The 27811-nt window shown below is 40.6% G+C and overlaps 1 protein-coding gene across 1 annotated transcript in view; it reads right to left on the bottom strand.

Moving 5' to 3' along the window:
* Window positions 1-10200: 10200 nt before the first annotated feature.
* asip1 (agouti signaling protein 1) overlaps window positions 10201-27811 on the bottom strand; it is a 29859-nt gene continuing 12248 nt past the window's right edge. The window contains exons 2-4 of the mRNA XM_038268992.1: window positions 16106-16277; window positions 15874-15923; window positions 10201-10762 (exon numbers count right to left, since the gene is read on the bottom strand). Coding sequence (XP_038124920.1) covers window positions 10601-10762; window positions 15874-15923; window positions 16106-16271 — 378 coding nt within the window. The 5' untranslated portion in view covers window positions 16272-16277 and the 3' untranslated portion in view covers window positions 10201-10600. The remainder of the gene's footprint in view (window positions 10763-15873; window positions 15924-16105; window positions 16278-27811) is intronic.

Genomic DNA, 27811 nt, shown 5'->3' with positions numbered 1-27811 from the left:
CAAGGGAAAACTGATGAGAATTCAAACCTCTAATGACCCAAAAACTCTCAGCCCTGTGACCACCGCCTCTAAGGTGTTCAATGACAGGAAATATAAGACTAAGTTGGAGAAGATGGTCGCTTACCAAGAACTAAACTCCAGATATGAAACAGACTTTTCTGCACTGAAGCGGAAAGCAACAAAATGTCAAAAGAAGAAGGAGAAAAGAACAAAGTTTGTTCTGAAGCTCATTAATGAATTCAGAGCTGAAAAGTAAAAACGTCATACAGTGGCTCAAAACTATGAATCCCTACAACAGAAAACTACAGAGATGGTGAAAAAGTTGCAAAGTGAACTGGCAGGGGTTAAGGTTTTGTACAGGGAACTGAAAAATAAGTATGATACCAACGGTTTTGCTCTAAAACGGCAAATAAACGCATTCGAGCAGCAGCTTGATAAAGAGATAAAACTTACGAACAGCCTTAGAGCTGAGAAGGACGACCCCCAACGGCAAGTCACTTCCCTTCAACAACTGATCTTATGGTGCAAGGGCAGATATAAAAGACAGCTTTCAGGTATTTCAGCTGAGCTCAAAGACAGAGATGACCTTGGCCCTCCAAAACGAAAAATTCCCAGGTGTCAAGAAGAAAGATCCAAAATAGACCTGTCCATAGATATTGACGCCCTGTCAGCTCAATTTAGATTCAGTTTATCTATATAACCTTCCGGGTCTTAAGAAACTAATTGATTGATAGACAAAATAAATAAATAATGATTAAAAAAAAGCCTAAAAGGCTGCTTAGCAGTGGGTAGCTCTGCTGCCTCGCAGCAAGAAGGTTCTGGGTTTGATTCCCAGCCCGGGTTCTTTCTGCATGAGTTTGCATGTTCTCTCTGAGCATGCGTGGGTTCTCTCCGGGTACTCCGGCTTCTTCCCACAGTCCAAAAAGATAAATGTTAGGTTAATTGGCTTCTCTAGATTCTCCTTAGGTGTGAATGGTTGTATGTCCTGTTTGTCTCTGTGTTGCCCTGCGATGGACTGGCGACCTGTCCAGGGTGGACCCTGCCTCTCGCCCGTAGACAGCTGGGATAGGCACCAGCACCCCTCGCCACCCCAATTGGGACAAGCGGTCAGATAATGTATGTGTCATGATTGGTTTAAGGCTAAACCCACATGCAGAACACAAACGGAGGCTGAGTAAAAGTTTAACAGAGTTTATTGAAATAGGTTTTCACACAAAGACATGAACTGGTTCAGGTACTGGTCCGGGTTGGGTTCACTGATGTCTGCAGAGATGGACAGTTTGATTAGCCAGGCAGTCAGATGATTAATTGAGTCTTTGGATAATTCAGAGTCTACCTTGAAGAAGTCCAGGCTTTACTTGTGAGAGAGGGAACCGTTGGGTCCAGAGACTGTTGGTTCAGCAGAGTGCACAAGCAGCAGCAGCGTCTAGCTTCTGACTTTGAATGGCAGACCTTGATCAGAGTTTCCAGCTCTTTTCTGAGAGCAGCAGGAGAAATCCAGATTGGTATCTTCAGGTTTGGCTCACCAGGGCTGGCAGACAGGTTAAGCTCATCCAGAGCTTCAGACTTGAGACAGGTTTCCTGTTAGCAATGACAGAGGCAGATTAGAATCAGGTTTCTTTCTTTGAGATAACAAAGATTCAGTCAGGTAACAGAGGCTCAGGTTTGCTAACCAAACTAGGTCAACACTGTGGCGTTGAAGGAAGGTCTGGCAGCTGCTTATGTAGGGAAGGTCTCCTGATGAGCAGACGAGCTCCAGGTGTGCTGGAGGGCTCCAGCCCAGGAGACCCACGGTGCACTCTGCTGAAGAAAGGTGGTAAATCCCCAGATCCCAACAGTATGGATGGAAACAAAAACAAATTAAGTGTGTATCATAAGTGTGAAGTGTCTCCTGCGGTAGTGTCGAGATCCTACTGTCTCAGCCCAGACTTCAGGGGATCGCAGAGCACCAGTGGGCCCCAGAGACGAGACGAGACGAGACGAATCCCACCACCATGTGGACTTGGCATCCGTCAACCACTGTCCCAGCTATGGGTAAATAGCCTTACTACCTTGTGAGCAGTGTTGGACACTATAATTCAAGAAGCTAACTAGTCCCCGATTTCAGCAAGGGTTCATCTACAGATGTTTTTAGAACTGATTACATGACCTTTAGTTTATATCGTCAGATAGTTAGTTATAGTAAGTAGAGTTATAAGTTGTTTTTCTGTTTTAAGATTGGAAGTTATAAACATAGCCTTCTAGGCTTAGGTCTACTTTTCTACCACTCTGTTTCGGTAAAAGTTGGTTAAGATTCTGAGTCATCCAGGTCATAGTCATTCCAAAAAAGTTAAAAAACAATCCACTGGACTTTGCTTCCAAGTTTGAAGATATTTCACTGTCCATCCAAGAAGCTTTTGCTGACCACGAAAATTAAAGCAATATCATTTAAAGATAATTCATAAGTTTTACCCGTCTAAGTGGGATGGGAGTCAGTATTACTGACGATCACGTGATTGGGACGGTACAGGATTAAACACTAACGGGAGCAGACGGGAGCGGGAGCAAACCAATAATAACAAAAAAAAACTAGGATCGATGTCAAAAAAATAAAATTAAATAGAAAGAAAAAATATCCAGTACTGGCGCGGCGCCGCCATTTTGTAGTTTTTTTCCTTGAAGCCTACACTATAATGCGAGTCAAAAAAACTACACGACCCAAAAACCATCACGGCTTCCGCTCTGAGTTTTTCTCCCGAGCTCAAAAAAAAAAAAAAAAAAAAACAAGAATGGGATTGGTGGAGCAGCGGGAGTCATTCTGAATCGGAGCGGGATGGGACAGGAGTGTTAATCCACTCCCGTCTCAGACTCTAGTCTGAAACTAGTTTACCACGCTTTGGAAACGCATAGCACGATCACGTGACCAAATTCCCGTGGCAGATAATAAAGTCTTAAACTCACTGAGAGTAATTCCACATCTGGGCTGTATATCTGCTGCTTCACGTGAACATGAGCCGAGCCGCACCATCTCTCATTCACAAACACCGCCAGACCATGACACATATAATATGGAATAGGGTAAATAGAATTATAAAAATATCTAAACACTGTGGCTATAAGGCATGCAATATAATAGACCTATATATACAGTAAGATAAAAATGTAGAATGATAATCCCTATGGTCTAATGTAATAAAAAAGTGATTTAAAAAAATTGAAAAATTTTTATTATTAGTTAATTATTATTATTAGTCCATAGCTGGGATAGAACCCTCAACCTTCAGAACTGCAGACCACTCCCTCTACCCTCTACACTAACAGCCCGGAACACAAAACGCCCATCCCAGTTTGCTAATTGAGCTATCTAATCCTGACCCATGGGATGCCGAAATGGACTCAGACTGCCACCTAGTGGCTATAGTAGTCACATGTTTTTCACGCAATTTGTGAAACACGAGGAGCGTGAGTGAAGTGTCCATTTCCAACCAGTGCCCACTGTAGGTCACTTTACAGTTCACCAGATCATTCAAACAGATTGATTCAAAGTTTTCTATCTAAGGAAAACCAGTTAATTGCATCGACTCATTGACTCTTCAGCAATCCCTCACACTAAGCATGCTTGTAGCGACAGTGGAGAGGAAAAACTCCATTTGAACAGGAAGAAACCTCCAGCAGAACCAGGCTCAGTGTGAGCGGCCATCTGCTGAGGCCCACTGGGGTTCAAGGAGACAGAAGCAGACATCCCAAGTTCCAATAACTCGTTTCAGGGAGATACCATGGTGTCATCATTCCTCACCATGGCCGGTTCTAGACAGGGGCCAAGGGGGGCCAGTGCCACTGTAGATCATGTCTTGGACCTTGTTATGGCCCCTGTACTGAAGAAATTCTAAAGATGATCTGCGCTGGAACAGACATGGTTACTGATAGGTCCTTTGGATCCATTTCATTTTTTCCCTTTACAAATTCTTTTTTACTAATTATTTATAAACAATAAAGTGATAGCTTCAGTGGTAGTGAAATAGCATCCCAGTTTTCATCTGTTAAATGTTTTTTTTTTTTCAAAACAAATTTAAAAATCCTCTAATTTGTACAGCTGAATTCATCAGTTTTTCTTGAGTTCTAATTCAGATTTTATAGAAAATGGTAGTTTTAACTTAAATTAAGTGAAAAATATGTAAAATTCCTAAATTATGAATGTATATCGACATCATAAGAAATAGAATTTTTTTTTGTTAAACCTAACTGACTAGAAATTTCCCTTCATGCAGCTCTCTTAATATATTTGAATCTCTTGCCCTGTTGTTCATTTCATGCTTTTCTGGGCCCCCATGAAAACACGCTGGCCACCTCCTAGCCCCCTGGTACATTTGTTCTAGAACCGCCACTGTTCCTCACCTTCACTAGACGTGAATGTACTCCAGTATATTCCGCTGTAAAATGAGCCTTATATTTTCATTTTTTATTTGAGGATTCAATCTCAGGATGCACAGCTTTGAGTGGTAACTAGGTGACTGCCAGAGAGTAACCCGAAACTTATTGGTTAATTTTTCTGACTAATCCAATCAGCTCTCTGATCAACAAGTCGCCCGGAACGCTTGTTGAACAGAGCATCGCTTTGGACAGATACGCTGCACAGGTTTCACCAGCAACCTCCTCCTCACACCCCCTCTCTCTTGTTGTGCCTGTGCAATCGAAGTAGGTCTAATCAGCACATGATGCACAAATTATTCTATTGCATAAAAAAAAAACACCACCTCGCATAGCCTAGAATCCAGGATAATTTGTCTGACTCCCAAGCGTCCGTAAACAACTATCTATATCAGGAAGTCTCCTGGAACTTCTCGGGAGACTTGGGATGTCTGAGAAGCAGACATAGAAAAAGAAGCAGAGATACAAAAGGCAGCTATGAAAGATGGCCCCGTCCAGGAAACACACAGCCAGGCAGAAGAGCTCCGAGCCAGCTCCCATGTCAGAGGATGAAGAGAGCACATCCAGTTAGTCACAGTCAGAGAAACAGGACTACACTGAGGGCCGGATCTATCAAAGGTTTGCGTGTATTAAAACGTGAGCTATTTCACTGCGCACGCTAAAAAATGTACAAACTGATCTATCAACAGCGTGCTAAAAGGATTTGGTCTTTAAAACGTGCTAAATAGCGCCTCTTATCCATTTAGTACTTTTTCTGCAATGAATATGCAATATGGGGCGTTTACACGCTAAAGTGCGTCTTGTGGGAGGAGAACATGTAAATATATTAATTTAGCACTCGCAAAGTGATTTATCAAACCTGAAAACAATTTTGCTAACGGTATCTGACTCTATATTTAACACGTTTCAAAAGAAGGTGCAAATGGTCTGTATGCGTAATTGCGCACACATGGCAGCGGTTATTGTCGCAAGAAGGAGACATGGAAATGAAGCAAGGAGACGCAGAGAACGCATTTTTTCACTCCGTGTGAATATTTTTGCAATGAACGAGGAAACGATCATCAAAACATATTGTTTATCCAGCATTGCCATTTTGGAGCTGTTGGGGGAACTCCGAATGGATTTGGAGCCAGCCACAAGGAGGACCCACGCAATACCAGATATCACAAAACTCCTTGCAACGTTGCACTTTTTTGCATCTGGGTCATTCCAGCGTACGGTTGCAGCGAGAGCTGGGATCTCGTAATCTCGTTTTTTCAGAAGTGCTGTCCGACGGGGTCGGGGTTCTCCCCCTGCGCCTGTGGAGCAACGTACCAAATGCTGCAGGGATCTCATCCACAGTCACAGGTTTTTTGGTTTTTTTTTACTGCAGCACATACCACCTTAGGGAATAAAGGTTGCCAATTTATATATATATATATATATATATATATATATATATATATATATATATATATATATATATATATATATATTTACTTATTTATTTTTTTTGTTGGGGGTCACTGTAAGATTTAAATTTCTTAATGCACTAGTTTGTACAGACTACAAACTACTTTGCCGCAAACCACAAAACGCGCAAAACCATCATTTAAATAGGGCGTCTCCAACAGTTTTGCACCTTCCACCAGTTACGCAATCACTCTTGTTAAATCACCCGCAAACCATGGTTCAGCCCCTCGCGCAAAATTCCAGTTTGCGAGCGCAAATTACTGCACGCAAAATTGGATCTTGATAAATCCGGCCCTCAGAAACAGGCTGATCTCCAACATCTAGAAACAAAGGTGTTGATGGCAGCAGCACAGCTGATATTTCTCTCCAGGATGGAGTCACAGCCAAACAGGAACAGAGGAGGCAAAGCTACTATGAGAAAAAGCAGAGAGAGCAGAACGTTAGAGATTGAACTAACAGATTCTGCAGAGTGGGAGAATAGAGATAGAATGAAGCAGAATGATGAAAAAGGGGTCCCTATGTCCTCCAGCAGTCTAAGCCTATAGCAGCATAACTATAGAGATAGCTCAGGATAACCTGAGCCACTCTAACTATAAGCTTTATCAAAAAGGAAAGTTTTAAGCCTAGCCTTAAAAGTAGACAGGGTGTCTGCCTCACGGACTAAAACTGGTAGCTGGTTCCACAGGAGAGGAGCCTGAGAACTAAAAGATCTACTTTTAGAAATTCTAGGAACCACTAGTAAACCTGCAGATTGAGAGCGAAGAAGACAAAAGAAGAAGGAAATCCTTTTTTTCCTTCACAATTTTTACAATTTGTTGCATCATATTTTTTTGGTATAACATTTCTGAAACCCTCTGGCCTGTTGTGTCCAGTGTGACTCAGATGAAACACCATTTCACCGTTTTAGTCCATTATAGCGTTAACAGTGCAACGTACCAAAACAAACCTTGGGAGGATTTGGAGTTCCTGTGGTGTAGAACAAAAAGTGAAGTTGAGAAAATAAATTGTCCAGCTGTGCCAAGGAATTACACCCTTGTGGGTAAACTTCAGGTTTCATAGAACGCTGTCTCTGTAAATCAAATGAAAATCCTTGTAAATGTTTTTCTGCACATTGAATATCTGATGCGTTTGTGTTTAAGATTGATTTCTCCCCTTTTTTTTTTGTTTTTTTACATTACTCTTTCCTCCGGATGCCATTTATCCCACCTATTTTCATGATGGCTTCTGTGATGTTTGAAATCAAGTGATGATTTTGCAATTATTTGATTGTCTTCCAGCTTTATGAAAGAAGAGCCAGGAAAGAAAGGCAGTTACCTCAGGCTCCCATAACCCTTAAAACTAAGGGATTGGATTTGTCTTTTCATTTTTATGGTAAAGCTCCCCCTAAGTATTTGAGAAAAGGGTATCAGTAGAAAAGTTAATTCCTTCCATCAAGCTTACTCCAAAACTGTTAAACAACTACAGATACATTCTAGATGTGAAAAACAAATGCTGGATTGCAGAGGAAGAGGTATAATGAAGATAAACTCAGATTGTAGATTCATATATTTTAATGCTACAGATCATTTCATCTGAAATTTTAATCCCTTACCTGCTCCAGATCTCTGGTGTATAATGCAGCATATAGTTACCCAGTGTATAAACGTTTTAAAAGTAATCCAATGTTTGGAAAACCATTGATAGAAAATCCTAATTATATTACAGTATAGATGGTGTTACGTCCACCAGGCTTGTTTGATGGGGGTAACATTAAAGGAGACCACACAAGGATTTTCTTTAAACTGAAAATTTAATTTATTAAATTATACTAAAGAAACAAAACCCGAAAAAGGGATAAATAAAATGATGAATAGAAAATGGCTTACTGCAAAACTAATAACTAAACAGAAATAAGCAAATGCAAACAAACCTAACAAAACCCAACCATAGAATACAAACCAAACACAACCAAAAGGGGTTCTGAGGAGGTAAGAGAGAGAAGCCTCTGCTTGCATGACAGCTTTTAAAGCAGACGAGCACCAATTAGGGCAAAACAGATCCCCTGCAGAAGGCCTGCATCCTGAACCCTGCTAGGAAAAGTGCAGAAACCCACTGCAGCCGTAACAGTGGATTTTGTGTTTGAGAACCAAAGTATATTTTGAAAAGAAAGGATAGAGTAGCTCCGCCCAACGCGCATCAGACCCACTTTACCACCGTGCAGCTAGAGCAGCAAAGATGCTTCAGCTGTGTGTCAGAACTAAACTTGTACAAGCATCAAAAAGGAAGTAGCAGGTGCGTTTTTGCTGCTCTTGCTGCTTGCGGTCTGAACGTAGCATAAAAGGAAATGTGGACATTGGTCCTCAATGTCTAAAATTTTCTTGTCATGCTGGAACCACAAACGTTTTATTTATTGCATTACAATTTTATTCAATAGACACACAAAACATTTTTCCAAACTCTGAAGTGGAGAGAAAATGACACATTTTTAAATAACTGAGATCAAGAAAAAGTGAATTGGGTTAGAAAACAAATGCTCCAAATTGTTCCACCACTGCACCATCAGAAAACTTTTTACAAAAACCAAACATCCCTTCATGTTCCCGTTGCTGTGCTATGCATTTCTTTTATAATAGGTGTCTAAAAAAAGTATTAAACTAAAAAAGAAAGTTAATTACAGATTTAGATCACAAAATAACTTAAGTATGATTACAGTTGAAAGGAAATGAAATATTGGATTAAATTTTAACTTACAAGAATTACACAAACTTGGCCATCACAGCATTCCCCTCTTCTAAGATTATCTTCTCTGCTGCCATTTAGCCGTTCAACTTTTCTATGTAAAAACTCTATTCTAGATATCTATGTTCAAAATGGAATTGCAGAAGTCAACTGAGGAAACAATGACTTACCCTCATCCGTCTCTGACATAAGCCAATCAGCTTTGAACCACACCTCTACGAAGCCCAATCAGCATCCATAGTTCATCTTAAAGGGCCAATCCACATCTCAGTCTGCTACCCAAAGTGCAGGCAGTGGTTCCGCTATGTCTGACTTCAATTCAGATGACCCCGATTCAACCCCTCCTCCACCATCGTAGCTAAAGCTTCATCAGAGCGTCATTCTTCCCGGACTCCCTGTCTCATCTCAACCGGTCCGTTAGAACACCACCATGTTAAGCCTGGTTTTACCAGAGGTTTCTTCCCAATGGGGAATTTTTTTCTCACCACTGTCGCTTCATGCTTGCTCATCATGGACATGTTCTGTAAACCTGTGTTATCCAACTGGACTTCCATCTTCCAGGTCCCTGAGTGAAGCTCTAGTATCGGCTCACGCAGTCCACTGGATCTCCCCATAAAGCTCAAGCAGACTATCTCATCATTTAGCAGTCTACAGACTGACCAACTCCATCCATCTCCACTCCATCACCAGTTTCACGCCTGGAGGGAAACATCCCTATTTTTTACTCCCGTTCACGCATATCAAAGCAAAATTCAGCTCTGTTTCCAGCCGAAGTCTGAGAGCCAAAGACTAAAGTAGTTGTATGAATAAAATTCTTCTAATTGAGTTTTTCAGATTCAAATGAAAACTTTATTTTATTTCTGAAAGGTAAGAACTTTGTTTAAAGTACTCAGAGAATAAATCATGGGTTTAATATAAAAAAATATATATCAAAGACAAAAAAATATGTTTAAAAATTAATTTCCTTTCTAATAAATCAATTTGCAAGCTAGGATCATGGTCATGGCTCAGAAAATGTTATAAGATAGCCTGTCAGGGTTTAGTTGTGGTTTGAGGACCCAAATGCAGAGGCAGAGGCTGAGGAGATTTCTTGCAGCTTTAATGAAATAAACACAGGTAACAGAGGCGGGAATCCAAAAATCCAAAATCCAACCTGAAAAATATAAAGCAAACCAGAACAATGGAGACATCTGGGGAAATAAAACACGAGGAGACAGGGAGAGACGAGGTAGGTGGACAACAGCATGGGTGGACAGCAAAGACAAGGAACCAACAAGGAGTGACAGCAGAGGGAGAGTATATATAGCTGACTGAGACAAAGGCAGGGCTAAGGAGCTGACAAGGAGCAGGTGTGAGAGGAGACAACGAGGGAGCCAAGAAGAAAGGAACACACACAAGAGGGCAACACAAAAACATGAGAACTGACATAAATCTAGAAATTACAACAAAATTGGAATCAAACCAATAAAACTAGAAAACAAGGAGCAAAGTGAAAAACAGAACCAAGACCATGACACAGCCAGTTAATGGGATAGAATCCTCCAGTCTCCCATGGGCCCTAAATAAATAAATGCATCTCTTCCGACAGCTTGAATTAAAATAGAAACAATCCAAACAACAAACTTAATTGGTTAAGGCTTTTTATTCTTTAAAGTGTAAAAAGAATATTTATACCTGTTATAACGATGATATCATGTGGAAAGTTACCATGTGTAAACAGATCATATAAAACTGCCAGATCATAATAGGTTCATGTATACGTGGTAAAATTCTCAGCTCGAAAAAAACCCTTAATTTGAGGTTTCATAGCGTTGTTAAAAGCCTTACACGGTTAAGTTTCAGTACAGTTCACTTCGGTGCAGCCGTCTGTGATAAAGTGCTTCCATGCAGTAAGTTGTAGGCAAAGTTACAAACCAACGATGAGAAGTGAGTCACCTTTCACCACCTCACTGCATGTGGTTTCCTGTTGCTGGGAGGTGTGCCGCGGTGATGAGGAGCTTTGAAGGCCCCCCCAGCTGCTCGTTTAGCAGCGGGGGTTACCCATTCTGCAGAAGCACACGGTTTTGAAGAGCCGACACTGGCAGAAAGCGCAAACATCACAGCACACATTGCCTGCTGATTTACAGCTTCCCCAGAGGGGGACGCAGTTTGCGGGGGGAGGAGGGCGCTTCTTCACAAATTTGCTCTGAGAGAAAACAGAGGAAAAGATAACATTTATTTAAGAAAAGAAAGAGATAAATGTTTACTTAGATATATAAGTGCAATGAGAAAATGATTGATACCCCATCGTTTAATGAAAGAAAAACAATGGACACAGGAGTAGCTTAAATCAGACCAAAGTAATAATAAGTAAAAAAAAAAATCAATGAAAGTTAACAAATTAAAGGAATAGTACACCCAAAACATGATTAGCCTTCATTTTCTACTCACCTCCATGCTGAACAACACTCTGGAGTACTTTTTTGATATCTCAAATGCATCTGGAGATCTGGGAGGCTTCTTGCTGTCTGCTGACATTCAAATAATGGAGGTCCATGGCGCCCGAGGCAGAAAGGTCCATAAAAGTCCACAAAAAACGTGTCAATATTCCTCCATACTGCTCGTCCAATGTATTCCAAGTGTCCTGAGTGGGTAGCATCCAGAATTTACTCGAAACGAAGTCATTTAGAATGTTTTTAGAGCATAAACAGTAGTGTATAGGATTTCCTAATAGCGCCCCCATGCGCGCTCACGATTCTACGGAAGCCGGCAGACCAAACCGGAAGAAAGTGCGCATTCAGCGTCTGGTCTGCCGATAATGCAAGCGTAGAAGAAGAAATGTGCTGTTTACCTGTGCAAAGAAAGAAACAACGAAAGAAAAATGTCTGAGGACTTCAGTGTTGAGGAAGAGCATGAGTTCTTTGCCGAGCTGAATGCGCTGGTTTGGTCTGCCGGCTTCCGTAGAATCGTGAGCGCGCATGGGGGCTCTATTAGGAAATCCTATACACTACTGTTTAGGCTCTAAAACGTTCTAAATGACTTCGTTTCGAGTAAATTCTGGATGCTACCCACTCAGGACACTTGGATTACATTGGACGAGCAGTATGGAGGAATATTGACACGTTTTTGTGGACTTTTGTGGACCTTTCTGTCTCGGGCGCCATAGACCTCCATTATTTGAATGTCAGCAGACAGCAAGAAGCCTCCCAGATCTCCAGATGCATTTGAGATATCAAAAAAGTACTCCAGAGTTTTGTTCAGCATGGGGGTGAGTAGAAAATGAAGGCTAATCATGTTTTGGGTGTACTATTCCTTTAAAGCCAGATATTGCTTTTCAACCAGACTTTGATAGTGAATTTGAAAACTAAACATTAGAAACAGGTCTGGACAAAATGAGCGAACCTTTTATTCCAAAAAGTTAAACTTTAAAAACAATCCAGTGGGTTTTTTTTTTAAGTTTGAAGATGTTTCGCTTCCCATCCAGGAAGTTTTCTCAATTCAAAATTTCTGGATGAGTGTTAAGTTCCAGGCTTTTATAGAGTAGACCAACAAAAGCCTTGTAATGGCTTAGAAAACATGCACATTGAAACTGGAAAGCCTAGCCTCGTGACACCAACCTGATCTCGCGAGCTTTCAAGGTTTCACTCGCTAATCAGTCTGGAGACTCTCCGTTAAAGAAAATTTGGAGCCGTTCACCAAACGAACGTCCAATCAGCGTTGGCTTTGAGGCGGGTTGAGGTGTGACGCAACGAGAAGCACGACAGTTCAGTCTAAAGAACATGGAGGCTTCAGCCGATGAAACTAGCGTTAGCGTGGCTATCGAGCAAGTTTTATCGGAATTATAGAGTATTTCTTCACTGAAAGAAGAGCAAAACACTGCTCTGGAGGCTTTTCTCAGAGGAAAAGATGTTTTTGCTCTTCTCCCGACTGGTTTCGGCAAGAGTAGCCTGGCTTGTGTTTTCGTCGTCGCTCTGTTAGTACGTTATATGCTTCATTGATCTGATTGGTTTATTTGGCCCGTCTATCACCAACATAGGCCAATCAGCTAACCAGTATTTTCGCCCCTTCCCAAAATTACTTCAACGGAAGGTTTCCAGATGGATATGCGGAGCAAATCCATCTGACGGAGTCAGGTTATGGAAAGCCAGCTCCACCCCTTAATAATGGGAGTGGTTGATAGGGCTGTCGCGGTTGAGGAATTTCCCCTGCGATTATTCAAGGACGCTAAATATTGCAATATGCGATATTATTGCACCATATTTTTTTTCTTTATTGTAATCTATTTCATAAATGTGTTTGTATATTGTTAAATTACCAACTACATGTCAAAATTTCCTTTGAAAAATGGCGCATAAACATTAAAAAAAAGATTATTAAAAAAAAGACATGGAAATTTTATAACACTTTATTAAACGCAGATCAAAGGGCCGTAATGGCACATATATGCCTCATTTCTCTGACTGAACTTAAAATTCAGAAGCAGGCTGAACCTTTAAAGGCAAATTTCTTTAAAAAAAAAAACAAGTGTCCGTTTTGTTATTTTCTTTTTTTTTTCTTAAGTGTGCCTATACAAAATTAAATGTAAAAGGCACTATAATTCTTAATTCACACACAAACAAATGACGGTGATTTAAAGCTCAGCCATATCCTTGTGGCTGGCACCAACATGAGCCGCTGCACGACTCTGTGTAGCAGGAGGCGCCGTAACAGCTGGGTGGCAGCTAGTTAGATGAGCCCTTACATTTGTTGTGTTTCCACGTTTTACTTTAACAGCTTTGCCGCAGATTTTACACATTGCCTCATTTAAATTGTCAGGCTCCCCCTTTTCATTTGGTTGAAAACCGAAATGCTCCCAAAGGGGCAAAGTAACATTTGGTTTTGATATCAGTGGAGGTGCCATTGTATCCTTCTCAACTGTTGTTCCGAAGATGCGGTGATGGCGGTGGCTGGTTTTGTGGCGCGGTGAGCTTCTTGATATTGCGATATTTCATTTGTGCGGTTATTGTGACAGCCCTAGTGGTTGAGGTCGTTATTGGCCTGTAATACCCGATACTGGCCCATTCCTCTAAAAAGGCTGTTGTTAAGGGTCGTTATTGTCATGATCTGCCCTGCTAGCTGGCCTTAATTGTTCATGTCATTCACCTGCTTTATTCTGCCCGGGCTCTTAATTATCCCTCATCTCATCCACCTGCTTCTGTTGCCAGATCATTATTTGATTTCTGTTTGTGTCCTGTCTGTTAGATTTACTTCCAAGGTGCATGTCCGTGTTCCAGTAAGAGATTATTCTGCAGCCAGTGTCTTCAGGCGAGTTATTCCCTAACAAGTGGTGAGAGCGTTTCAGCGTTACCCTAGTAATTCTGATTTCCTGAATTCGTTCCCTCTCACCCACTGCCCGTGTATGTCCCCGTCTGATCTGTTCGCCTGTAGCACCTTTAGACTCCTGCTGGATTCTGCCTGTCTGTGTCTGTGCGTTTTTGTCTGAGCTGGTTGCTCGACGCACTGGACTCTGAACCTGCCTTGACACTCTGTGGGTTCCTGGAAGCCTGAAACCTCTGATCGAGCTGAGAAAACCTGCATCCCTGAACTGTTGCTGCCGGATCTGTTCTCCCCTGACGTGGATCGGCTTCCTGCATGTTCTCCTGGGCGGCAGCATCAGGGACACTCGGCTTAGGGCTGCATATCGTTGGTAGCATTGGCTGATCCTGCCTAAATTGAGAGGATGGACTGAACTGTCAAACTCAAGAGTGTCATTGATTGGGCGGTGCCTCGCCCCCCTCCTGCAGCAGCTGCGGTCGCAGTTCCATAGCTCCGCGCTTCCGTTCTTTCTGTCTGTTTTGTTTTAATAAACTTTTGAACTGTCCTACTGACTGTCTCACCTTGAATACTGGGTCCATCTGTCCCGTTTTATGACAGCTGTTGGCCCGGCTGACCTGATGAGATGTTAAGTTCCCCTGCATAGCGATGGGGTTTGAGATGGTATTGGGAAGGAATCAACCCTATCACTGCATTGTAGGTTTTGGAGAGCTAAAAACTGAGTCCACCCCCTCTGTTTAATCCCTTTACTTAATATATATATATGTATACACTCACCTGCCACTTTATTAGGTACACCTGTCCAACTGCTCGTTAACACTTAATTTCTAAGCAGCCAATCACGTGGCGGCAACTCAGTGCATTTAGGCATGTAGACATGGTCAAGACAATGTCCTGCAGTTCAAACCGAGCATCAGTATGGGGAAGAAAGGTGATTTGAGTGACTTTGAACGTGGCATGATTGTTGGTGCCAGAAGGGCTGGTCTGAGTATTTCAGAAACTGCTGATCTACTGGGATTTTCACGCACAACCATCTCTAGGGTTTACAGAGAATGGTCCGAAAAAGAAAAAACATCCAGTGAGCGGCAGTTCTGTGGGCGGAAATGCCTTGTTGATGCCAGAGGTCAGAGGAGAATGGCCAGACTGGTTCGAGCTGATAGAAGGGCAACTCAAATAACCGCCCGTTACAACCAAGGTGGGCAGAAGAGCATCTCTGAACGCACAGTACGTCGAACTTTGAGGCAGATGGGCTACAGCAGCAGAAGACCACACCGGGTGCCACTCCTTTCAGCTAAGAACAGGAAACTGAGGCTACAATTTGCACAAACTCATGGAAATTGGACAATAGAAGATTGGAAAAACGTTGCCTGGTCTGATGAGTCTCGATTTCTGCTGCGACATTTGGATGGGAGGGTCAGAATTTGGCGTCTACAACATGAAAGCATGGATCCATCCTGCCTTGTATCAACGGTTCAGGCTGGTGGTGGGGGTGTCATGGTGTGGGGAATATTTTCTTGGCACTCTTTGGGCCCCTTGGTACCAATTGAGCATCGTTGCAACGCCACAGCCTACCTGAGTATTGTTGCTGACCATGTCCATCCCTTTATGACCACAATTTACCCAACTTCTGATGGCTACTTTCAGCAGGATAATGCGCCATGTCATAAAGCTGGAATCATCTCAGACTGGTTTCTTGAACATGACAATGAGTTCACTGTACTCAAATGGCCTCCACAGTCACCAGATCTCCATCCAATAGAGCATCTTTGGGATGTGGTGGAACGGGAGATTCGCATCATGGATGTGCAGCCGACAAATCTGCGGCAACTGTGTGATGCCATCATGTCAATATGGACCAAACTCCCGGAGGAATGCTTCCAGCACCTTGTTGAATCTATGCCACGAAGAATTGAGGCAGTTCTGAAGGCAAAAGGCGGTCCAACCCGTTACTAGCATGGGGTACCTAATAAAGTGGCCGGTGAGTGTATACAGTATGTCACAAACCTTTTTAGGCTTTTTTGCTTTTTCTTTCTTCTTTGCAGATTTTGTCAGCTCTGAAAATTCAACACAGAAAAGCTTTAATCCATCATAGTTTTTGGCAATATGAATTGCATCAAGTTAATATTAAGAGGTTGCCACGAATAGCTATAATCACTCCAGGGTTATAAATGTAAACGCCACATGGAAAATACCTTGGTTTTAGTATGAAAATGCAAATACTGGAATTCATATTTACCCACAATAACAACAGGAGGCGTGTCTATCTGAAGGCTTTGAGACAAAGCATTTGAAGCAACGACCCTATTGGTTGACAGTCTGTCATCAGGGATCATGTGAGCCGAGCCTAGGTAGTACTGTGTTACAGCGAAGACAAAGCAGCCCAGCACCAGGAAGGTGTGCATCTTTCTCTGCAACAAAAACAAAAAGATTCAACTTCCAATATAAACTAATGTAAACACACCACACATGTCAAGTAATGGAAAAAATATTATACCACCACTGTTTTACTCAGTTCTCTCTATTAGTCTAAAAGTATAATATATGAAGAATACAATGTTGCCCTTATATTTAGATTTACATGTATTTATTTATTTGACAGGGACAGTGTACATTAATAAGCAGATAGATAGATAGATAGATAGATAGATAGATAGATAGATAGATAGATAGATAGATAGATAGATAGATAGATAGATAGATAGATAGATAGATAGATAGATAGATAGATAGATAGATAGATAGATCGATAGATAGATCGATAGATCGATAGATAGATAGATAGATAGATAGATAGATAGATAGATAGATAGATAGATAGATAGATAGATAGATAGATAGATAGATAGATAGATAGATAGATAGATATCTCCTGGTCAGACCATGTAATTCAGTGAAAGGGTGGAACAGGCTTGGACTGGGAACGATTTTCATTTTTCCACCTACACTGACCCACTTATGCCCCCTAAACCCATACCCCCCCCCCCCCCCCCCCCCCCCCCGTTCAAACAGGTGCATCTCAAATGTGAATCACAACACAAATACAGATTGTGGATAAGCCGATCAATCTTCAAGCATCGCACGACAAACACCACTTCTATAATGCAGTTTTACTGGCTCTGGTCAGTGACATCTGCAGGGTTGCCAGGTGTCACTGACTCACGTTTTCCAGCCCAAAATATTTTCAGAAACTGCCTGGATATACGAAATTTTGCCCAATTTCAACCAAAGTCTATTGATCACTTAGGCCATAAATCTAAAGAAAAATAATTTTTACCCATAAACAGCCATCCTAAACTGCCAGATTAGGAAGCATCCCAACCTGAAAACAATGCACGTAAGATGGGAAACGTTAGCCTTTAGATGCAAAACCATCAAAGTCCTTCATGGACTGCAACATATTTTTGCAAAATGTTCAAACATAAATTTGCCAAATATAAGAGGAACTTTGTGGCAATTTTACAGTTGAAGAAATAGAAAATTACATCATATGCCAACCGTCACAAGGATGTGCATGACAAGGAAGGGCTATATATACTGCATGCATCATTTAGTAGTAGTAATAGGTAGTTAACATTGTCTTACTTCTTGTGCTTGTTTAGTTATTTACTGTCACAGGTAGGAACTTTGGCCAGAGGCTAAGTATTGGGGCCGGTATGATTTAAGGAGGGCCGGCCCTAATTTCAGCGTGCGAGGGCCACCAAATGCCCGGTATCACAGATTACCAGTCCGAGCCTGGGGTGGAGATAGAGTAAAAAAAGTATGCAAGAGGGGGTTACTCCAGTGGCTGGAAGTTGGAGGGGAATTTGCTGGGACTTGGAGGGAAGTATGCTGCTATTCGGCCAGCGTTTGGCTGGAAGGACCATTTTGTATGGCTGCTACTATACAGTCAGATTGGTTCAAAGTTTTCTATCTATGGAAAACCAGTTGATTGCATCGACTCATTTACTCTTCAGCAATCCCTCACACTAAGCATGCTTGTAACGACAGTGGAGAGGAAAAACTCCCTTTGAACAGGAAGAAACCTCCAGCAGAACCAGGCTCAGTGCGAGCAGCCATCTGCTGAGGCCGTCTGGGGTTCAAGGACACAGTTGGACTCATCCAAGACATGTTACTGTAAAGGTTCACAGCTGCCACAGTGGCATTGAGCTGTTGGCAGTTTGTTACCATCCATATTATTTACCCTGAGAGTAATGTGTATTAGCACTTATTTGCTTTAGTTCAGAGTTATAAATACGAAGCTGTGAGTCACTGAGATAATGTAGCTAATGAGCAGTGATGGGCAGTAGCGCCGCTACATGTAGCGAAGCTATTAGTTTAACTACATTTTCCAGTAGCTTGACCGTAGCGTTGCTGCTTTATTTATCAAGTAACTTTCCTGTAGCGGCGTTATTGTTTTTATCAAGTAGCGACGTAGCGTCCACAAACGCTACAAAATCCAGGGCAAAACTAAGTACCAGGTTTTCTACTTTGAAACAACAATCGGAGTTATTTGTTGGACATTCATGCATGAGCCTCTATTCTGCCTCTCCTGTCTGTGTCTATGAAACATGCGCATGCGCACTGCAGTGGAACTCAAAGAACGACACCAACAGAGCCACACACACAGGATAGAGGAGACAGGAGCAGAGCGAGAAGAGCAGCCAACTGTCGCTACCACAACGTGGCCTTATCTTCAGAGATTTTGAAAATTTATGTCTGCTTTGCAATCCAAAAACCAAACCGTTGTCAATGTCCAGGACATTGAACACCAACCTAAGAACTCACATTCAGGTGAATCACTGATTTCCCTCCTGCAGTATGCAAGTGAAAATATCTAGCGTCAGTATAAATCTTAACTCATTTTAGCCAAATGCTATATGTAAATTAGTAAAACCAAAGCTTCCCACCTACCAACAAGCAGTGTGTGATGGAAAGGGACTATCCAAGTGGCTAAGAAAAAGTGTTTAAAAAAAAAGTTTATGTTGTTATTATAATTGTAAAATTTGATTAGCCTGGTGTTTTATAATGTTCAGTTATTCAAACATGAGTGATTTTAAAGGTTCTTGGCCATAGAGAGCTCATGTGGCCAAGACTAGCCATTTGTTTTACATAGCCAAACACTCATTAAAACAGTCAACTACAGTCAATTTTTTGAAATAAAAATGAGAAAAATATATCAGCTTTAACTTTATTGGCGCCTTTAATTTCCAGATAGTTAAATCTGATGTGTGCCACTAAGATATTCTCATTAGAGAGCAGTAGTGACACTTCGATATTGTATTTTCATGGCCTAATTTACCAGGCAGGATGCTTACATAAATCTGTTTTAAGGCTTATTTGCACAGATAAGATTTTTTAGGTATGGAGGAACAGCTCTCCCGTACAAAAATAAATACATAAATAAATAAATGCTCAATAAATAAATAAATAAGCATTCAATTAATTACCCCCCAAAATACAATGAATAAATATGTAGGTAGAAATTAAATTATACAGTAAGACATAAATGTATATATATCTCTTAATTAGCTTCTTTATTTTTTCACCTTCTTTTCTAAACAGTTTCATTTGTTCCTTGAATCGACTGTTTAATTGAGAGAAAAGAAGTTTTCTCTAAGGGAGACCCTAAAGAAATCAGATGCCTTTTGTAGGGTTTTGTTTTCCCTAGAGATGTCCATTGAATGCACTCAAAGCCATGTCTCCATGTGTAGAACACTACACAATACCTTTAATTTGGTTCTAATAACAGCAGATTGTTTACTAGTTTGTCTACTAGTAATTACTTCAGTTTTTTTTATAATGCTGATCACAAAACTATTTTTACACTGTGATATGTCATTGGCTGATCTTTAATAAATGTTTTATGTTGGGATCTGGAGGTCTGTCTACCTTCCTCCAGCAGAGGGCGCCCTAGGTCTCCTGGAGCTGAGCTGACGACCACACCTGCGGCTCATTGATTCATCAGGAGACCAGCATATAAGCAGCGGCAGGACTACACTCCAGTGCCAGAGTGTTAAGCCAGTTATGGTTAGCGAAGCCTGAGCCAACCAGCCTGTCTGATTCTCTGACTCCCCTGAAACCAGAACCTGAACCTAATCAGTTTTTGTCTTCTCTGCCTCCTAGGAAGAAACCTGACTGAACCCTGGAACTCTGGAAGAGTTTCTCTGCTGAAATCTGCCTGCCAGCTCTCAGGAGCTCATCTGAAGAATCTAACTGTCTGAACCTGCCTGCCCGCCCTCAAGAAGAGGATCGGAAAAAACTCTGGACCTGAACACTGATAAGTCTGAAGTCGAGCCCTGCCATTGCTTAGCCCTCTGCCAACTACTAGCCTCTGGACCCTCCTGGTTCCCCCTCTCTGCTGCTAAGCCTGAATCACGTCACAGGTACAAACCTGCTCAATTCCTCTGACAAGATCAACCGCATCCTGGCTAACCAAACTGTCCCTCTCTACAGAGAACCATGTGTGACCAGTCCCAGATCTGTTTCCCAGCATCAGTGCTTAACTTTGTGCTTTTCTTAATAAACAGTCAAACTTTTCTTCAGTCTCCGTTGTGTTCTGCATGTGGGTTAGGAACCTTAATCCCATCATGACATTTTAACTAGTGTGTCAGACTCATTTTGAATTTACATTAGGTTGGTACAACGTTAACCTCTTACACCCTCAGGGGGTATAAATAAATTTCTGCCTGACAAAAACACACAAAAGTAAATCACTTATAGCCTCACAGCTATTAGATTTAAGAAGAAACTTTTGGTACGTCTGTAAAGGTAAGATGTCATAGAATGGTTTTGTGGTGTCAGCGCCATTGTAGCTTTGACCCTGCCTGAAATATTAGGGACAAAATACAAAATATTTTGCATTTTTTGAACCTCGCCAAAATTTTCTTTGAAATAAACATTGCAAAACACTACCAAAATATTATTTATAGCACAAAGTAGTACAGACTTTTAAATCTAAATGTTGTGTAAAAATATACCAAATTTGGACTCAATCAGATGAATCATATTTATTTTAGAATGGTATTAGTGAGAAATTTCTTAGGCGGAGAGGCCATTTTGGCACATTTATCCATAAATGTCACCAAACTGTGCCAAATGTGTTTTTTACATCAAAACTGGGGGTTTGGTAAAATTACGAGGTCACGTAGCAGCTGGACCCGCCGATGGGTCCGTAGGGTTCTAGGGGTTAAGTAGCTTCTGATGTAGTTAAGCTACTGTTGAAGCTACAGTGTGACTTAGCTTGCTATAATTCTTTAGGTGGTAGCTTTTGTGTAGTGAAGCTTAATTTATTTTTGAGTAACTGATAGCTTAGCTCACTACACTGGACAAGTAGCTTGCCCAACACTGCTAATGAGCATCATAAATGTAACTCCACCTCAGCTCTCACAGTGAAAGGATAGAGGAAAAAGGCTCAAGAAGCTAAAAAGGATTTATTCTGGGAGCTTCAGGGTTGAAAGGTGGCAGATACAGAACATTTATGAATCACCCAACAAGGACAAGGTCAGGAATTCCTCAAGAAGTTTTTTTTTTTTAACTTTGAAAACAGGGACATCTGGACTTCATTTCTTGGTCCCTTTGCAAACATGAAATAAAACCACAAAATTTAGAGGGTAAAAGAAACAAAAATCCATAGATGCATTCTAATTAATGGGATCCTTTTGATCACTCGTGGGTAACACGCGTTTTACTGTAAACACATGTCTGAATCTGCTTGAAACAAACACACACAATGTCTGCGTGGAGTAAATGTATCTGGAATCCCGCCTTTCCTGCATGCAACAAACTCTTCATACCAGAGAGATGCTTATTTTTATACAACTTAATCTATTTTATTTTATATATAAATTGGATACTTTTCCAAAACACTTAGTTGTAGGCATTGCATTAAGTAGGAATTTGATAATTTGTTTAACAAAAAAGTATTGCTGGATCATTCTCTACATAAGCTGCACATACTGTATGTTGTTTGTCAGCAAATGTTTTCATCCTGCAGCTGCAAAGTGTTAAGTTGCTCCATTTTTATTCTAACAATGGTTGAAAAGAAATGTATACTTAAATTATATTAAATTTGAGGCTTGACAGGATGAAACTCCAACATAAAGGATGATTTCAGCCCCTTGAGAAAAAAGAGATTTCTTTTCAACCAAAAAATTCTCCATATAATTTCAATACCACAAACCTCCATTTTACTGTTCTTAAAGTGAGATTCTAAAAAGCCAGGTTTTTTTATATCAGTGCACTTCGAAAAAAAGACTCGATTAAAATAGACATACAGGTGCTTGCCATAAAATTAGAATACATTTAAAAAGTTGATTTATTTCAGTAACTTCATTCTAAAAGTGAAACTTCATTCATTCATTACAGAGACTGATATATTTCAAGTATTTATTATTTTTTTTTTTTATGATTATAACTTAAAACTAATAAAAACTTTAAATGACACATCAGATAATTAGAATATTGTGAAAAGGTCCAAAATTGAAAACACCTGATTAAACAGTTCAATCAGTGTGGCACCAGAGAATGAGAAAAAAAATATGCATGTATAAACCGCTTCATTCAGGCCATATGCTGGTGGAGATTATCAGTCATCCAGGTTCAAAATGCTAAAGTTAAAAACAATCCACTGGACTTTGTTTTTCAAGTTTGAAGACGTTTTGCTTCCCATCCAAAAAGCTTTCTCAATTAAAAATGTCTGGATTGGCGTTAAATTTGAGGCTTTTATAAAGGAGCCCAACAAAAGCCTCTCAATGGGTTAGAAAACATGCACAATGAAACTGGAAAACCAGTTCTAACACTTAATAACGGGAGTCATTGAGGTCGTTATTGGCCTGCAATACCCGATAATTAGCCCATTCCCATTCCACTCAGAGGAATGGGCCAATACCCGATATTGCAGGCCAATAACGACCTCAAGTTTTGGCCTTCTAATCAGTATTTTTAGTCTTTTTGGGAGGGATTTTTACAAACGCTCTTTTTATAGGAGGAGTTTGCCAGAATAGGAAAAATAAGCCAAAGGCCCGACTTTCAAATTTTTAAATCAGTCAAGCAAAGGTGGCCGTTTATTGTCCCGCAGAGACAGACTGCAAGAGGGAGCTCACCTTGATGCCATGGCTGTGTGGAAGTGCAACGTCAAAGCCAGAATGAGGCTGAAGTTTCACTTCCACAGAGCCACACAGAACATGGAGGATTGTATTCCGCTGTGGGGTTTTTACAACATTTTATGTACTGAGTCAGATAAAGGACAACTACCATTTAACAAGCTCCTCATTTATTGAATTTAAGGTGGTTTCTTTTCCATTTGGTGTTTTATTCACGCAGTGTTGTAATTTTTGAGTTGCTCTCTGTTGGCCTCTGTTTCAGTCTCCTTCTCCTAGCTCCCTTCTTGACTCTTCTGTCCACACCTGCTCTCAATCTGCTAATTAGCCTGGACTTTGTTCAACCTCCCATTTATACTCTTCCTCTTCAGTAACTGTTGGCTGGTTCCTTGTTGCTGCTTTGCTCCTTGTTTTCCCCTGTTTTTTGTTTTGTTTTGTTTTTTTGGTTTCTGATATTTTGTTCTTGGATTAGGTTTCCGTTGCTCTTTTGGTTTTATTACAACCTGCAAGAACTCATCTCTGGTTCCCTCCAGTGTTGCCAGATAGAGTTGAGGTTTTCCAGGCCAAACGTCCGTTAAAAACCTGCCCAATTAATATATTGCTATATTTACTGTTTGAACACAAACACACTTCAGTACAACTTAATTCAACACTACATTTCAAAACAAAACGCTACAGTCTAACAAAATCTGCCCAGAGTTATTGTCCAGAAACAACGGACCCAGCCACCACTGCCATGTCAGATCCAGTGAGGGTCATGTCACACATCACAGACTAGCACCAACATGTTTGCAGATGGATTCATCACCAAGAAGACTGCTCTTCTTCTTTTTTTGCTTTTAGAAGACAAACTATGATCAGTGTGCACTCACAGATATGCTAGGCTTATATTTACATATATTTACATAACTGAAAATTAAATTTAAATGTATTATTGTTAATGCTTATTAGACTAATGGCTGGAACATTGAACATCTGAACGCTGAACTTTTACTCCGTTGAACTATAATACAATCCATTGTGATTTGTGATTCGCACGTCCATCAAACTTGACAGGAGTGGCAGGCTCATGTGATTTCTGGACTCATCTTTAAGCAGAGCAACTTGTGGAAAAGCTCTTTCAACTGGCGCATTTGATTTAGGGAGGGTGAGAAGTTTAATTACACCAAGCAGTGGTTTCCACAGCAGATGGCCGCTCACACTGAGCCTGGTTCTGCTGGAGGTTTCTTCCTGTCCAAGAGGAGTTTTTCCTCTCCACTGTCGCTACAAGCATGCTTAGTGTGAGGGATTGCTGAAGAGTCAATGAAATCAACTGGTTTTCCTCAGATAGAAAACTTTGAATCAATCTGACCGGATGATCTGGTTGAACTGTAAAGGGCCTTGAGATTACATGTTTTACATTGGCCCTATAGAAATAAATTGAATAGAATTGAACCAGTTAGCATGGTCCTTCAGTCTTAGTTTTGACAATAACTCAACTGAGCTTAAACCAAACTTCAGCTAGAGTTTAACAAGTTTGTGATTACACAGCGCTTTAAAATAAACAGCATGCTTTACTATTTATACAGCATCACAACGGTTAAAGAAGATGGTGGCCGCATAATGCTGGGGATGCTTTTCTTGAAAAGGGACAGGAAAGCTGCTGAGGTTGCTGGTTTTATGTTTGTTGTGCTGTGGTGATTTAGGCAGATTTCATATTAGAGGAAAGGGAAAAGCGCTCAGTTGCTTCTGATCAAGCCAAGAAGTCTGGATGGTCACTAGTGCGGTCCACAATCAAAAGACATGGGAGGCTGGCCGGCTGATCATTTGTTGGCTTTTGCGACTTTTTGAATGGCTTTGTGCTGCAGCACTTGTGGCCACTAGGGGCGCTAGACATGAAAGTTACAGACCTAGCGCCCCTAGTGGCCAAAAGTTACATGGTGTGCCACAAACAACCTGATCCTCCAGCTGAAGATTAACTGGAAGAACATATGCATCGCTAAAACATCAGAATAATTGAACTTTATTGATCTCATAGAAATGTACCTCAGCATTTAACCCAGCCCCTTGGGGAGCAGTGGGCTGCCATTGTGTGGCGCCCGGGGAGCCGTGTGGGGTTAAGGAATTTGCTCAGCAACCCAGAGTGGAGGCTGCGGGCATCCAACCAGGTACTTACAGTCCTCTCAGAACACAAGCACACTGCAAAACCCACTAGGCCAACACTCCCCTCATGCTTCCTAATACAAGTCATGGGACTTGATGCATATTTCTGCTTATTTATAGGTTGTTAGACACAAACCCAAGAGCTGTTAAAGTGGTTATATAGCTGCGTATCAAATAGACACCACTGATTACTACCACAAATTCAACTAGGAGTCACTTAAAGGCTGATCTTAAATTTGTCAGACACTAAAGCTAAAGTGGTTTCTTGGAGATTTATTAACAAAAAGGGTAACAAGAGCAAAAATCCAAAAACATAAATCCACAAAAACTGAGAACCAGGAATACTCTAAAGAAGGGGGCAATGAAATGACGACAAACCAGCCAAGAGTGATTGAACAGGAGGAGAATATGTGGGAGTGAGAAACAAAGACCAGGCTAATTAGCAGATTGGGAGCAGGTGTGAACAGAGGAGACAAGAAGGGAGCTAGGGGAAAGGAGACTAAAATAAAGAGGGCAAACAAAAAATATCTAAGAATTCATATACGCTCAAAAATAAAAGAACACAAAATGTTAATAAGACCCATGAGAACTCAGGCATAAAACTTGAACAAAACAAAAAACCATGAAAAAATTACTCTGATGGTATCAGGAAGAAACTCACAGCTTTTAACATTTGGTAGCTCTTGAATGAGCTGTGCAAACATCAAGCTGAATCTATATGTCAAACGGCACCAGAGAACACCTTGACCTACATCTGGTTTGATTTAAAGCTGCCCTCATCATGTCGTCAAATGATTTAAAGACATAAATGCTATGACCAAAGATATTTGCAGATGTGTGAGAAAATAATGAAGTGTAAAATCTGGCAAAGCTTTGTGAGGCTCTCTAGATACCATTGGAGCTGCCTTGTGCAGTTCAGCGTGAGTTAAAGCACAACATTTTACAAATAGAAACAGCTTTACGAAACCGCAGTTATATTATCAAAAATTAATACCAAAATAAGTAATAGTTTCTCAAAGAAAGCATTGCTGCCCTTCATTTAAATAAGTATAAAAAATTATCTGCCAAAGAAAAATAGCATTTTTACAGAAGTGTATTGCATTCACCAGAGAAAAAAATCTGACAGTTTATCTCATATTTACGAGATACAATCTCATACTGATCTTGTAATTATAAGCTAAGCTGTCTGATTTTTTTCTTTTGTGAATGCGATACACTTCCGTAAATTTTGCTCCCTAAAGTAGCATGACTATATTTACTGCACCTGAGATTAAGATCAAATGAATAAGAGTTTTTTTTCCTTGTTGTAGATCCAAAAATCATATCATCCTGGTAGATTATTTTACTTACTCAAAACAAGTGCAAATACATTTATCTTAAAAAGTGTTCCTTCTTTTTAGTTCATAATTTGCAGTGCAAATTCCCATTTCATATGAAAAAGACATATATTTTTATTAGGTGGATCCTTTTTGATTTTACGCTGATGAGAAAAACATTTTAATACTGGTTAACTGAGCAGACACTTTCCATTTTTTAACTGAAGGTAAGAACTCAAAACTCCATCTCCAAACTGTAATCTGGACAGCCTCAGGCGGAGGGTTTAAAGTCCCTTTATTAAGTTTTTATATTATATAATCAGAGGTGTCAAGCAACGAAGAACAAATACTTTGTTACTGTACTAAGTAAGTTAACTTTTTAGGTATGTATACCTTACTCAATTACTTATTTTTCTTCTTACAGCGGACTTCTACTCTTTACGTTTTCACACAAGTATCTGTACTTTCTATTCCTTACATTTTTAAAACAAACGTTACTAATTACTCTTGGCTTCGGTTTCAGTTCAATTCAGTCAGCGACAATTCACAACACGTCACTTCAAGGCACTTTCCAGTTCAACAGATCATCCAGTCAGATTGATTCAAAGTTTTCTATCTAAGGAAAACCAGTTGATTGCATCGACTCATTGACTCTTCAGCAATCCCTCACACTAAGCATGCTTGTAGCGACAGTGGAGAGGAAAAACTCCCTTTGAACAGGAAGAAACCTCCAGCAGAACCAGGCTCAGTGTGAGCGGCCATCTGCTGAGGCCGACTGGGGTTCAAGGAGACAGAAGCAGACATAGAAAAGCAGCTGTAAAAGGCGGCCCCGTCCAGGAAACACACAGCCAGGCAGACGAGCTCCGAGCCAGCTCCCATGTCAGAGGATGAAGAGAGCACATCCAGTTAGTCACAGTCAGAGAAACAGGACCACACTGGAAAACAGGCCGAGCTCCAACATCTAGAAACAAAGGTGTTGATGGCAGCAGCACAGCTGATATTTTTCTATTGTAATATGTAAATTGTAATAGAATAGACAAACATTACTTAATAAAGCTATAAGGCCCTACATAATGACTGTTGTCCAATCAATAGTAAATAGCTTCAGTTCCACAGACCTGTTAGAATAGTTTTAACTCATTCATTGCCAGCATGTAGCCTAGCTTACTTACTTATTTTATAAAATAAAACTCTAAATTAATGTGCTGATGAAGTCTTCTTAGTCATCCAGGTCATAGTCATTCTGTAAAAGAACGATCCACTGGACTTGGAGAAAGCTTCCTGGAGAGGGAGCGAAACCTCTTCAAACCTTGAAAACGTCCAGTGGATCATTTTTTCTAAACTTTTACAGAACTCTAAATTCATATTTTTTTAGATTTTGAATTTTAGATTTTTGATTTTTTTCAG

Source organism: Cyprinodon tularosa, unplaced genomic scaffold (genome assembly GCF_016077235.1).
Source record: "Cyprinodon tularosa strain WSP-4 unplaced genomic scaffold, ASM1607723v1 ctg714, whole genome shotgun sequence".
Taxonomy (NCBI): Eukaryota; Metazoa; Chordata; class Actinopteri; order Cyprinodontiformes; family Cyprinodontidae; genus Cyprinodon; species Cyprinodon tularosa.
The sequence above is the reverse complement of the archived record's forward strand: the minus strand, read 5'-3'. Positions and strand labels throughout refer to the sequence as shown.